This window comes from Schistocerca nitens, chromosome 1 (genome assembly GCF_023898315.1).
Source record: "Schistocerca nitens isolate TAMUIC-IGC-003100 chromosome 1, iqSchNite1.1, whole genome shotgun sequence".
Lineage (NCBI taxonomy): Eukaryota > Metazoa > Arthropoda > Insecta > Orthoptera > Acrididae > Schistocerca > Schistocerca nitens.
Genome location: NC_064614.1, coordinates 807,598,503 through 807,613,790, shown reverse-complemented (window position 1 = coordinate 807,613,790; position 15,288 = coordinate 807,598,503). Strand labels below are relative to the sequence as shown.

General features: G+C 47.6%; 1 protein-coding gene across 1 annotated transcript in view; it reads right to left on the bottom strand.

Moving 5' to 3' along the window:
• The window catches only part of LOC126237149 (uronyl 2-sulfotransferase-like), a 215,231-nt gene extending 208,748 nt beyond the window's left edge, over nucleotides 1–6,483 (bottom strand). Inside the window, exon 1 of the mRNA XM_049946998.1 lies at nucleotides 6,264–6,483. Within this exon, the coding sequence (XP_049802955.1) occupies nucleotides 6,264–6,416 (153 nt within the window). The 5' untranslated portion in view covers nucleotides 6,417–6,483. The remainder of the gene's footprint in view (nucleotides 1–6,263) is intronic.
• Between the last annotated feature and the right edge of the window lie 8,805 nt (nucleotides 6,484–15,288).

Here is a 15,288-nt window from a genome sequence, read left to right as displayed (position 1 = left end):
AGAACGAACCAAGCTCTGTGAATAGTGGTAAGTGTGCTTAATTCTATTTTGCAGCTGTAAAAGCACATCTCCTTGGCCTTGTGGGAACTGTAACATAATAGGCTTGATGAAGTGTCAACTTCCACTGAGAGGCGAAACATGAGAAAAGGAACTCCCTTGGTAGCAGCCCATCTGTTAGCAGAAGGCTAATGATGGTTTCAGCTGACAATGGGTGCAACATTGCTCCGAATCTGTGTTGCCGACGCCATACGTTCAGGAATAGTTGTTAATCGTAAGCGGCGGTCTAGGTGTGAATCTGTACGCCACTGCTGCCTGAGAGTAGAGGGAAGAGACAGTATATTTGCTGTAGACCTTCGATACACGGCTGAGGAATAAATCCAACATGTTGAGCAGTTCTTCGGGAGAACCATACAGTCTTCAGCAGAACAACAGTAACCTTACTGAATTGTACTTAATTGCACGAATTGAGAGATGACGTCGTTCTGGCTCACGTACAATGTTGCTAACCCTATATGACGTCCACAACAGACCACCATTTAGGGAAGTCAGATACATTTGTGGGAACAACGTATTATTATCCGCAATGTCATCGACACTGTTCCCCGCGCCATTAGGCTAATAGCAATGTCTGTTTTCCCCAAACTGACGTTCTCACGGTACGCCCTAACAGGTTATAACGTGGTAAACTCGATCCGCGCTCGACGCTGAAAATGGAGAGTTCAGTATATCTGGAGCCTATCTGTGCGAACATTTACCGTTAGGCCACCTTTTGGCAACGGTATGGAGCGGACTAACGCGCCTGGGACGAAATCACACCTTACTAAATAACGCACCATCGTCTGCTTCTAGTTCCTAGGATACTATTTTGTGGACCTTCTTTAAATACTCTTCTCTTCCACCATCGTTTTCTTTTCCTTTGGTTTTCATTTCCGTTGTTAGCTGCATGTGCAAGTACCAAGTAGGCCGCCGCTGCGATACTTCATCATCCTTTATACTGCAAGATCGACACACATGTGGCACAAATTCTGTTTCTCTGGTGTAAATTAACCTGCCGCATGCAACATACGCCGCAAGATGTTTCCTGTTGTAGCATGCTACACGACGACGCACGCCACATTTCCGTAGCATGCCACAATGGTGCAAGATGTCGCCCCAGCGTAAACGAGGCTTTAGAGCCAGGTCTGTATTGTATGGTGGATGTGACGTGTTGCGTACGAAACTAAAACCTGCAATCAGATCCAAACGTCGTGGAAAACTCTGAAGAGGTGTCATCCTGCAGCAAGATAACGCTCGCCCACATTCTGCCAAACGGACAGCCGACGCAATAAAGGAGTTGAGATTCGTGGTGCTGGAACATCCACCATACAGTACAGACCTGGCTCCAAGCACTTTTCACATGTTTGGACCCTTAATGGAAGCACTACAGGGAAGAAGATTTGAAAGTGATGAAGACGTTATTGCTGCGGTGCGGTGCGGTGCAATCGATAAACGTATTTTCTGATGAAATAAAAAAACTCGTAAAACGTCGGGAAAACTGCATTGAAGTCCAGGGAGGTTACGTAGAAAAATAACGCATGTTTCAGTTTTATATCATCAGAATAAGTGCAGATTTTTACAGATGTGCCTTTACTTTCTGAATTCCCGTCGTATAGCTGTCTGTAGATGACTTCGTAACTAAGCTTTAACTATAATGTACTTTTAAAGATATAACAAGGGGGGATGGCTTTTCTGATAGTGCATACGCGTGGATAGTGAGTTTCGACATTAACATCAATTTATAAATAACTGTTTAACCATGGGTAATGCCACGGTCCAAGCTAGGAACATATGTAATTATACTAACCCCCTAAGACACCCCCCTCACTGGTAAAAGCACAAATCGCACACTGGATGGGCGAAAAACTTAATTCGATCTACCGAAATTGTTTCTCGGTGGAAGACCATATACGATTCCTCCACTCCATCATAGCACGAATGCCGAAGTGGCAAATATGAGATAAGCGATCGGGCAATAGAAAATCAGCTAAAGCTGCTCAACAGTGGAAAGGCAAGTGGAATGTCTTGTACAGAGATTATGCGAAAGAACTTGCTTTCCTTCCAGGAGTAGTTTATTTTAGAACATTGGAGCAACGAAGACTAACTAGAGATTTATAATAAGCGCAGGTCATTCCCGTTTTCATGAAAAGCTATCGGACATATGCAAGTAATTAAAGTCCTGTATAGCTGAACTCAATATGTTCTAAATTTTGAAACCTGTTTTAGGCACACGCATTACGACATTCTTGGAGAACAAAAATCTCCTGTAGAAAAATCAACACGAATTCCATAAACAGAAATCTTGCGAAATTCACCTCACTCTAATCGAGGATGAGATCCAGAGCGCCGTAAACAAAGGAGCTGAGGTTATTGTTGTGTTCCTTGATTTCTGGAAGGCGCTCCATACAATTCCACACTGTCGTTTAGAGAATGAAATATGTACTCAACGAGTATCTGATCGGGTTTGTGAATGGATGCACGACCTGCTTGCAGGTAGAACTCAGCATGTTGCTCGAAACGGAACAAAATCAACAAATGTAAAGATAATTTCGTGAGTACCTCACAGGAATGTTACGAAGCCGCAACTATTTAAATTTGTTAATGGACTAGAGGATAATGTTGGAGGCTCTGTGAGGCTATTCGCGGAGGATTGCTGTTGTCTATAGGAAGGCTGTAATGAAATGTAGGAAGACCTGCTCGGGGAGGGCAGTTGACATTGGACGTAAATAAATTTAACGTATTGGTCGTAAATGGGCGAAGAGATCCGCCACTATTCTATTACACTATAGCCAACAAGTCACTGGTAACAGTACGTACTACATGCGTAGGAGTAGCAATCCGCAGCTATCTGAAGTTGATCGACCACATAAAACAAACACTAGGAAAATTATACACCAGACTGAGATTTATTGGGAGAATGTTGAGGAAATGTAATTCATCCACGAAAAAAGTGGTTCAGAAAACACTCTTTCGGCCGATTCTTGAGTATTTTTCATCAATCCGTCTCCCTATCAAGCCGGATTAATAGAAGAAATACAAAAGGCCGAACGAAAAGCGGCGCATTTCGTCACAAAGTGGATCACTCGGAGCGAGATGCTCAGCAAACTTCAGTGGCAGGCGTTGCAAGAGTAGGGTCGTGCATCACGGACAGGCTTACTGCTGGAATTTCGAGAGCTAACGTTCAAGGAACGGTCGGGCAACGCATTGCTTCCTCCCACATAGGTGTCGTGAAACGATCGGAACGAGAAAGTTAGAGAAATTAGATGTCATACAGAGCTAGTGGTACCAGAATTTTGGTTTTTATATAGCTATTGTAAAGTTATGTTCTATAAATTATCGTCTTTATTATAGCAGAATTAAAAAAAAATATCATTATATAGAGAATTTTCAATGTTGCAAATGTATTGTACGACCTGCGTTGGACACAGAAGAGAGCACGTTTCCATATTGCAATAAATAAATAAATAAAGTAAAGAAATGTCCAATGCTGTAACTATCCATTTCATTACGAAATCAATCTCGGGTGAACAGCCTGGTATGATTGAGCATAGGACACAATATTTCGGCAATTGACCACGTTGCCATCATCAGGTGCATCAGCGCAGCTGATGATGGCAACGTGGTCGATTGCCGAAATATTGTGTCCTATGCACACTTGTACCAGGCTGTTCACCCGAGATTTATTTCGTCATAAAATACGCCTGGAAAAATTGAAGAATCACATCCATTTCATTGCCAGGAATCCTTAAGATTCACTGCGATGGATGGGAAATCATTTATAAGTTACATTGAGCGTTTTACTGAACACAAGAAGGACAATATTGACAGAAGTGGAGGAGGTTGTGGGAAAGAGAGTGTACAGGAGAAGAGCACAGGAGTCTGCAAGTGGAAGCAGAGGTGGCATTTGTTGCCCTCTCCCTCGTCTGGAATGTAGAGTACAGGGCTTTTATTCATCACAGAATTATCACATATCATCCGGACATGGCACTTTTTGTGTCACATATAAAATGGTTTTCTTGTGGCATGGCATGTCTGCAAACTGCCCAACTCATTTATTTTTAAACCTATTTGGTAAGGTTTTACCATAACGTGATTTTTACTAATTATCGAATGAAAGAAGAAGTTTAATGCTACCAATCTATGTCTGTTTATTTCCACAACGCGGTTCGTTCAGGTGGATTACGTGGGTTAATATGGTATCTAAAGTATGTGTTGCGTTACAACCTTGGTTGTCACAAAGTGTGATGGTGTACGTGATATGTATTGGCAGAGTAACAAGCCTGTGAGCACTGGAGACACTGTCACAAGTTACTCCAGTGTCGTAACAGTACATATACATGCCATGTTAATCCACATTAATTCTCCTAATGATGGGGATTTGAAGCTTCGACACGCACTGTGGAAACAGATAAAAAGTGACTGGCAACAGTACACTTTTTGTTTCGTTAGCTAACTCATTTGCACTAGTTGTCCGAGGATCAATGGTCAGTATTCAGGAATATGACAGGGACGATCACTGGAAGCAAAAAAGTGTAGCAAACATGGGCTCTAAACGGCGCAGCTTGAGAGCTGTGTGCACTTGTTCATTTTCGCTAGTGTGAAACACATTTCTCTTACAGCACAAGTGCTAGTAGTTCTTAAGGGAGCCATTTAGGGCCCATGTTTTCTAGACATTTTTTCTTGATTTGGTCCGCAATACCTCCTCCAAAAATATGGAAAGCAAAGAGCTTGCAGTAGAAAGAATTTGTTTCACAGTATTAGGATGATAACTGTGGTGGAGGTTTCTGGGGCGCTCACCATTGTGGTCACGAAAATCCGTAAAAGTTTCCAATCTTTCCATTTCCAGTCTTCGTCATTTCCGAAATGATGTTGAAATTGATGAGGACAACACAAACACCCAGTCCCCGAGTGGAGAAAATCCCCGACTCACGGTATTAGGATGAAGTGCTCACATCTTTTAAGATATGCATTTTACAGCCCCTGTTTACTGTAAGTTTTTGGTTCAAATGGTTCATGTTGTGTTGGCTGAAGAGCCAACACCGTGTTACTAGAGGAGGCCGAAATGCACGCTTTTTTACCGCATCTCGTGGTCGTGCGGTAGCGTTCTCGCTTCCCACGCCCGGGTTCCCGGGTTCGATTCCCGGCGGGGTCAGGGATTTTCTCTGCCTCGTGATGGCTGGGTGTTGTGTGATGTCCTTAGGTTCGTTAGGTTTAAGTAGTTCTAAGTTGTAGGGACTGATGACCATAGATGTTAAGTCCCATAGTGCTCAGAGCCATTTTTTTTTGCACGCTTTTTAGATCACGCAGGCTGGCTTGAGGAGGGAGAACTATACTGACGTGAGGTCTGGAACATGACAAGGAATTAGAATTCAGAAAGCGGACGTAATTAGTTTCATACTTAACTTTAATCCATTAATGATGAACGTCGCTCTTGACGGTACATGATTCACATTATTGTCTGTTCAGAATTCATTCTAATTACTGAATATGGCACCTTGCTAGGTCGTAGCAAATGACGTAGCTGAAGGCTATGCTAAACTGTCGTCATGCAAATGAGAGCGTAGGTAGTCAGTGAACCATCGCTAGCAAAGTCGGCTGTACAACTGGGACGAGTGCTAGGAAGTCTCTCTAGACTAGGCCTGCCGTGTGGCGGCGCTCGGTCTGCAATCACTGATAGTGGCGACACGCGGGTCCGACGTATACTAGCGGACCGCGGCCAATTTAAAGGCTACCACCTAGCAAGTGCGGTGTCTGGTGGTGACACCACAGTTCAAATGGCTCTGAGCACTATGGGACTTAACAGCCGAGGTCATCAGTCTCCTAGAACTTAGAACTACTTAAACCTAACTAACCTAAGGACATCACACACATCCATACCTGATGCAGGATTCGAACCTGCGACCGTAGCGATCGTGCGGTTCCAGACTGAAGCGCCTGGAATCGCTCGGCCACAGCGGTCGGCAGTTTTTGCTTCGAATGATCGTTCCGTCATATCTACGTTCCTCCTAGGACACCCTGCATAAACGAGTTGTTCGATGAAACAACAAGTTTACTGTTACCGGTCACTGTTTATGTTTTTCCACGATGCGTTTCGAAGCTTTAATCTCCATCGTCAGGTAGGTATATGGGCATAACAGTCGCATATCCCCGATTTCTGGCCGATGCAGCTGGGACTGCTCGTATTACAATGCCAGCGTTAGAGTCTTGGCTCCTCCGACCCCGCTTACCTGCTGTGAGCGGGTCATCCTGCGCGGGCCGGGGCCGAGGCGCACGTGTCGGAAGCCGTTGCGGCCCTGCAGCCACTGCAGCAGCAGCACCAGCATCTCTCCGCCGGCCTTGGGCACGCGGTTGAAGAGCAGCACGTGCGCGGAGGGCGGCATCGCCGCCACCTCCGCCAGCGACTTGGTGGCCGAGCGCGCCGCGGGGCTCGACGCCAGGACCCGCGGGTCGGCGGCGGGCGCCAGCGGGGACGTGCTGCCGGCTGCCTGCTCGGCGTCCGGAGGCTGCTGCGGCTGGCGGGGGGCGCGCGCGTCCGGCCCGGCGGGCAGCAGCGCGAGCAGCGCCAGCGACAGCCAGCCGGCGCAGCCCAGCGCGGCGCACAGCTGCCAGCGCCGCGGCCGCATCGCTCACACTGGCTCTCTCCGCGCGCCGCGGCAGCTTCACTTTCACGCCGCCGCCACTCTCACACTCCGGCACGCCACGCGACTGCGGCCACACGACACGGCCGCCCGCCCCGCCCCGCCCCCCTCCGCCAGTAGCAGGAAGTCGCTACGCGCTTCTCCGCGCTGGCGGCTGGATGCGCAGGCGCTTAATCGGACGCAACCGGAGATAATCATCTGTTACGAGCCATTTAGCTACGCTTCACGCGAAGCCACTACCGGTGATTGCACTCGGCTGCCAGCTTCCGTAAAGGCGTGTATCCACTAGGCCACTGATCGTCAAACTGCGGCCCGTGCTTTTCTTCCGTATTTTCTAATAATATACACCTAGCAATTAACAGCCGAATCCAAAAACATCAGCCAACGGTGACAGCTTCTTAAGAGTATAGTTTTCCTGCTCAGTTAAAAGAAAAAGAAAAAAAAAATGTTGGTCGCCTGCCTCAGGGGCATAGGGGTAAGTCGCGCACCCACTCAGGGGTTAGAGGATGTGAGATGGAGGGGGCGGGGGTGGGCTTTTATTGTCTGTCCACCAATACTGACACTCAGGACTTATGCGTCTGGTACCAATCAGCTGCTGTGGTACAAATGTCAAACGAAAGTAACGTGCACTTGTAAATACGCGTTTTAGAAATAGCAAATCTAAAATGCTATACGACACTTGTAGAAAGGAATAAGACAATAAGGCTCTTGTGACACAACGCAATAAGTATACGAAAAACATTTAGTAAACATCGTCTTTAATAATTAACGATGCATTTAAATACAAACACAATTACTATTTTTTATTTATCATCCACTCACAAAAGCAACATGACAGCACTTCGTCAGGAAACTACAACACTGGCCATTAAAACTGCTACACCAAGAAGAAATGCAGATAATAAACGGGTATTCATTGGACAAATATATTATACTAGAACTGACATGTGATTACATTTCCACGTAATTTGGGTGCTCAGATCCTGAGAAATCAGTACCCAGAACAACCACCTCTGGCCGTAATAACGGCCTTCATACGCTTGGGCATTGAGTCAAACAGAGCTTGGATGGCGTGTACCGGTACAGCTGCCCATGCAGCTTCAACACGATACCACAGTTCATCAAGAGTAGTGACTGGCGTATTGTGACGAGCCAGTTGCTCGGCCACCATTGACCAGACGTTTTCAGTTGGTGAGAGATCTGGAGAATGTGCTGGCCAGGGCAGCAGTCGAACATTTTCTGTATCCGGAAAGGCCCGTACAGGACCTACAACATGCGGTCTTGCATTATACTGCTGAAATGCAGGATTTCGCAGGGATCGAATGAAGGGTAGAGCCACGGGTCGTAACACATCTGAAATGTAACGTCCACTGTTCAAAGTGCCGTCAATGCGAACAAGAGGTGACCGAGACGTGTAACCAATGGCACCCCATACCGTCATGCCGGGTGATACGCCGGTATGGCGATGACGAATACACGCTTGCAATGTGCGTTCACTGCGATGTCGCCAAACACGAATGCGACCATGATGATGCTGTAAAGAGATCCTGGATTCATCCGAAAAAATGACGTTTTGCCATTAGTTCATCCAGTTTCGTCGTTGAGTACACCATCGCAGGCGCTCCTGTCTGTCATGCAGCGTCAAGGATAACCGCAGCCATGGTCTCCGAGTTGATAGTCCATGCTGCTGCAAACGTCGTCGAACTGTTCGTGCAGATGGTTGCTGTCTTGCAAACGTCCTCATGTGTTGATTCAGGGATCGAGACGTGGCTGCACGATCCGTTACAGCCATGCGGATAAGATGCCTGTCATCTCGACTGCTAGTGATACGAGGCCGTTGGGAACAAGCACGGCGTTCCGTATTACCCTCCTGAACCCACCGATTCCATATTCTGCTAATACTCATTGGATCTCGACCAACCAGAGCAGTAATCGCTGTAGGCTACAATCCGAACTTTATCAAAGTAGGAAACGTGATGGTACGCATTTCTCCTCCCTGCACGAGGCATCACAACAACGTTTCACCAGGCAGCGCCGGTCAACTGCTGTTTGTGTATGAGAAACCGGTTGGAAACTTTCCTCATGTCAGCACGGTGTAGGTGTCGCCACCGGCGCCAAGCTCTTGTGAATGCTCTGAAAAGCTAATCATTTGGATATCACAGCATATTCTTCCTGTCGGTTAAATTGCGCGTCTGTAGGACGTCATCTTCGTGGTGTAGCAATTTTAATGGCCAGCAGCGTACAATGTCATAGTTCTGAGGTCGCTGAGAGCGGCAGCTGTCTGAAACATACTGTCCCGAGCATTGCCGACTATTACCGATCAGTACTTTGGAACCAGCAGCGAACTTACCGAGCCCATATTTTAAGTAGCCTATTTGGGGGCTCATAACGTAGTAATTTATGTAGGTTATCAATCAATGACATGATCTGGGCATATGCGGCCCCCGGTGCCGCCCCACAAGTATTGGCTCTTGGGTAGAGAGGTGTGACGACTACTGCACTAAGCTAACGAAGGCCAATGAATGGCAGAGATCGGTTCCGGTTGGTCGTTGGTGGCCAATGAATCCTAGTTCGGTTTCTCGTCCATACCAAACGAAGGGCTTGAGTCTAAGGGCTTCGCCCATGTGCAATCACAGTTGTCCTTCTCATCCATACCAAACGAAGGGCTTGGGGCCAAGGGATTCGCCCATATGCAATCGCAGTTGTCTCTGTAACTCGCGGGACGTTGCTCCCGCTCTATTACAGTTATGAAGTAATGTTTTAATAACAGTATACATCGGCCGCTATTACGAGGGAAGAAGAGAATTTAGCAGTCGTTGCACGTGCAGCATTTATTTTACTGCAAGAAATTGATGATCAGAAAAAGAAGCAACTACATTTTACTGGAGACGTCTGAGTTTCAACCTTATCTCCGATAAGAATGAAGGATGAAGCAATGAATTAAAAGTGGTACAAAAATTAATTCATTGCTTCAGTTTCTATCCTTACCGAAGATGAAGCTGAGGTTCATACATCTCCAGGAAAATATAATTCCATCAGGTCAATAGACCACCTACGCTAGGGATGGGCAAGTTTTTAAAAATGTCAATATATATTGTATCGATATTTATAGAAGGTACCGACATAGACGATACAAAAGTAACAACATTTTGAAATACCGATATGTTTGGCACATACCTACTCGCGAGAAGTCTCTGGAGTCAAACACTTCTGATGTGTTCTGCCCATGAAATATTGTATTTACAGTAAACGTTTCAGACAACAAGAGTCTGTTTTTCATTAAATACCAATGCAGTAATGTGGGTGACTTTTGTGCAGAGTCCACGTTACTTTCATAGTGCATCTATCTTTTCTTGATCTAGACACTCAAAGAGTAAGGTGGGCGTACGTAGTTGGGAGCAGGGAGTGGTAATTTCCACCATTCTCATACGCGGCTGTCACCAAACGTGTTCCTTTTGCACCTTGTATCTATCATTTACAATGGTAGAAACGACACTCGGAAGTAACAAACTTGCATGAAGATGCAGCACGGATACATTCATGTACAATTCTTGTGCTCATTTGTAGCACTGAATGAAAGTAGATTAAGATCATTGTAAGTGTGGTGTCACTGCCAGACACCACACTTGCTAGGTGGTAGCTTAAATCGGCCGCGGTCCATTAGTACATGTCGGACCCGCGTGTCGCCACTGTGTGATCGCAGACCGAGCGCCACCACATGGCAGGTCTCGAGAGACGTACGAGAACTCGCCCCAGTTGTAGGGCGACGTTGCTAGCGACTATACTGACGAAGCCTTTGCTCTCATTTGCCGAGAGACAGACAGAATAGCCTTCAGCTAAGTTAATGGCTATGACTTAGCAAGGCGCCAATTGTATCAGTGCATGTATCATAGGAGTCTCATTTGTATCGCCACAATCTCCAGATGTATAATCAAGAACGATGTATACAAGGACGGATTAAAAGTTAAGTAGTCCAGAAGCTACGTATTTTCTTTATCACATTCATTAAGTCTCCTGTTTCAGACCTCACTCTATCCTTCGTGAGTTAGCGCGTGCATCTTGGCCGCCTCTTTCAATTAGTGTGCGTACTGTTGGCAAGTCTGCCGACACTACAATTTTGGCGACGAGCGTAAAAACGGTCTTTCTTCTTCTTGCTTTGCTTACATTACTTGTGTCATGGCTTCGCCAGATGTACTGTCCGAGTTTTATCGCTTGCCGAATCAGCAGACGCAGGCGTTATTGGATGCCCTTGGGCAGCTCGTCCAGGGTCAACGTGCGCTGCAAAACGATGCGGCCGCCGCCGCTTCATCGCTACCGCAGCCACAACACGCGGTTGCACCTCCGTTTCGTAGCTTTGACGCAGCCCACGAGACCTGGCCGGAATGGTCTCGACAATTCGGATTTCATCTAGCCGCCTACAGAATTCAAGGTAATGAGCGGCAGCCGTTTTTGCTTTCTTGTGTCGGTGTGTCCACCTACTGTGTGATAGTGAAATTGTTTCCCCGACGCGACGTAGCAACTCTGTCCTACGAAGAAATTTTGTCTGCTTTAGGTGCCTATTTCAAAGAAACAGTTAATGTCGTTGCAAAAAGGTATACGTTCTTTCGTACCAAACGTACGGCCAGTCAGACTAATAGGGAGTGGGTTGCAACATTGCAAGGACTTACTAGGGATTGTGATTTTGCATGTGAATGTGGACTTCCGTATTCAGATACTATGGTGCATGATGCAATTGCACAGAACGTTTCTGATGTTCGCATACGGGAACAGATTTTGAAACTAGTAAATCCCTCCCTTCAACAAGTGATAGACATTTTAGATAGGCAAGACACACTTGACTTTGCTCAGGAATCATTTGAAACTTCGCCAGCAGTGTGTCGCATTGACCGGCCCGCCGGGCGCGCGGCACGGGACGCTAAACGGCCCTCGCGCGCGTCCGCGCAGCTGCAGCCTAGCTCGCACACACGTGTGCCGCGTAAGCATGCCATTGCAGTTCTAAAATCATGCCCGCGGTGTGCAACCAGACATTCGCGTGACAATTGCCCGTCACGCCAAGCTATTTGCTTTTACTGTCATAAGAAAGGACATGTTCAAAGTGTTTGCCAGAAAAAGCTTAGATCAGACAATCACAACGATTCCAGGCCCTTTGCTTCGCGCCGGAATCGAACCAGGGACAATCAGGCTCGTGAACCTTCGCCCATGGACATTCATGTCGTTCATTCCACCCCGTCCAGTGTGCGTCGACGTCGCCGGAAATCCTGTAAAGTCGCAAGTGCTTCTGTCCCTGTATCAGTTCAAATTGCACGTGAAAGTCGCTCTTGTCGTCAGCAGGACAATAACCTTTTTGTAGACTTAGACTTTGGAGGCAAAGTGATACCATTCCAGCTCGATACCGGAGCTGCAGTTTCATTGCTCAATCAAGACACGTACAAACAGCTGGGCAAGCCTCCGTTGCGTGCCGCAAATGTTCAGCTCAATAGTTATTTAGGACAGCAGATACCTGTGTTAGGACAGTGCAGCCTTCTTGCCACATACAAGGGACAAACAAAACTTGTGTCATTTTACGTTCTTCGTTCTTCTACTGCAGTGAACTTGTTTGGTTTAGATTTATTTCAGTTGTTTAACTTGTCTATAGTCAATCAGGTCCTATCCGTGAATCAGACTGTGCCTTCCGCCAGTGTTTCTCGTCTTTGTGAAGAATTTGCAGACATTTTTGCACCGGGCCTTGGTTGCGCTAAGAACTATGAAGCACATTTGGAACTCAAAGTGGACGCGCAACCGAAATTTTTCAGAGCGCGCAATGTTCCCCACGCATTGCATGATGAGGTCGCAAGAACATTAAACGATTTAGAATCTCAAGGTGTAATTGCACGTGTGCAGGCTTCTCTCTGGGCCTCACCCTTAGTAATTTTGCCAAAACCTTCCGGAAAATTGAGACTTTGCGTGGACTTCAAGGCAACTGTGAATCCACAACTTGTGACTGCTACTTTTCCTTTGCCACGCCCGGAAGATCTTTTTGACAAACTGTGCCCGGGAAAGTATTTTTCGAAATTGGACCTAGCAGATGCGTACTTGCAAATACCGGTGGACGCAGAATCCCAGCGTGTCTTGGTGGTTAACACGCATCTTGGATTGTACCGATTCAAACGACTGCCATTCGGGTGTGCATCCACCCCTGCATTGTTTCAGCAATATTTACAAACTGTTTGTGCGTCGGTCCCTACTGCTGCGAACTATCTGGACGATATTGTGATCTCCGGAAAGACAGAAGCCGAACATTTAACCACCCTACGAACGTTATTTCAGGTCTTGCGACAAAATGGTCTTCGCTTGAGGAAGGACAAATGTGTGTTTTTTGCTCGTGACTTACCATATCTGGGCCATGTCATAAATGCCCAAGGCATACATCCGAGTCCAGAGCACCTCCATGCCATACAGGAGTTGCCTTCGCCACAGAACTTGAAACAGCTCCAGAGTGTGTTGGGAAAAATTAACTACTATGCCAGGTTTGTGCTGCGCGCTTCTTCCATTTCAGCTCCGCTTCATCGCTTGCGCCGTAAAGGTGTTCCGTTTGTCTGGACGACGGAATGCGAACGCGCCTTTCGCCGGTTGAAATCGGCGTTGCTTTCCAATACTTGCCTTACGCCGTTCGATCCCCGGAAACCCCTTTTGTTGATGGTCGATGCATCGGAATTCGGGATCGGTGCTGTGCTTGCGCACAAAGATGGATCGCATGATCGTCCTATTGCCTTTGCTTCAAAATTGCTCTCGTCTGCGCAACGCAATTATTCCCAGATGGAGAAAGAAGCTTTAGCTCTCGTGTTTGGTGTTACTAAGTTCCATGATTTCTTGTATGGTCGTCACTTTACCATCATCACGGACCACAAACCTTTGACATCGCTTTTTCATCCGAACAAGCCTGTACCTCCACGTACAGCGCAGAAATTCATTCGCTGGTCTCTTTTTCTCTCGCAGTACCGCTACGATATCTTGTATCGGTCCACTGCTCAGCACGGAAACGCTGATGCGTTGTCCCGTTTGCCTGTTGCTGAGGATAAAGCATTCGATTCTTCCGAACTTGCTTGCATGTTCATTGATTCGGAAACCGATGACGTGGTCGCATCGTTTCCGATTGATTTTTGTCGTGTCGCTACAGCCACAGCTGCTGACCCTGTCCTTGCTACTGTTTTGCGTTTTGTTGCTACGCAATGGCCCTTGTCAAAGTCACGGATCGAGGATCCGTTGGTTCGCCGCTTTTTTGCTCACAAGGAGAGACTTTTTGTACGACGTGGTGTTTTGTTGTTGCGTTCGGATAATGATCAATCCTGAGTCGTGGTCCCACGTTCGTTACGGTCCTCTGTCTTACGGCTTCTTCACCAAGGACATTGGGGTATAGTGCGTACGAAACAACTTGCTCGTCAGCACTGTACTTGGTTCGGAATCGATGCTGCGATTACGAATATGTGCTCTTCTTGCATGGCGTGTGCTGAACAACAATCCGCACCGCCGCGGAAATTTTTTGCATGGCCGAACGCCACTTCCCCTTGGCAACACTTGCACATCGATTTTGCTGGTCCATTCTGGAATGCTCGATGGTTGGTTGTGGTGGATTCCTTCAGTAATTTTCCTTTTGTTGTCTGGATGTCTTCCACGACGTCATCTGCCACCATCCAAGCGTTGTCCGCTATTTTTTGGATTGAAGGTCTACCACAGACTATTGTTTCCGACAATGGCCCACAATTCATGTCCACAGAATTTCAGTCATTCTGCAAGGCCAATGGTATTCAACATCTGACATCCGCGCCGTTTTCGCCTCAGTCAAACGGTGCCGCTGAACGACTGGTCCGGACTTTCAAGTCACAGATGTTGAAGTTGAAAGAGTCGCATTCTAGGGAGGACGCATTGTTGCTCTTTTTGTCTTCGTATCGCTCTCAGCCCCGTGATGGTCGCTCGCCGGCTGAGTTGCTCCATGGTCGTCCTCATCGAACCTTGATGTCTTTGCTGCATCCGCCGCATCAGGTTCCTGTGCAGCGGCAGACTACTGCTTTTGCTCCTGGCGACGTTGTCTTCTATCGCACCTATCGAGGTTCACGGCGTTGGCTCGCAGGGCGCATTCTTCGCTGCCTCGGCCGCGCGATGTATTTGGTTTTGGGGGCCTCTGGTGAGGTACGTCGGCATTTCAATCAGCTGCGCCTCTGCCGTCGCCTGGGTTCTGCCGCTCCCCGTCTGCTTTCAGCGACGGTGCCGTCCGGTCAGCGCCCTGGGGACCCATCTACTGGCTCGCCTCATCCCCAGGTGTTACCGACGCTGCCTTCCGTTTTGCCTCATGGCGACGAGCCGCCGCCGCCTGTTCTCCCGCCGGCGCCGCCCGCAGTGGACGTGTCACTGCAACCGCATGGCACCTCCCTGGGTCACGCGCCGCCGATCGCTTCCCGTGACCAGATGTCCTCCGCCATGGAACTCTTGCCCGCTCCGGCCCAGATGTCGTCTTCGCCCGTCGGGTGCCCCGACCACAAGGAGGTCGACCCTTCGGCCCCTCCTGTCTCTCTATGGGCGCATACACCGCATGTTGACGTTCACCCTGGACTAGGTTTTCAGGCATTTCCTAGCTCCC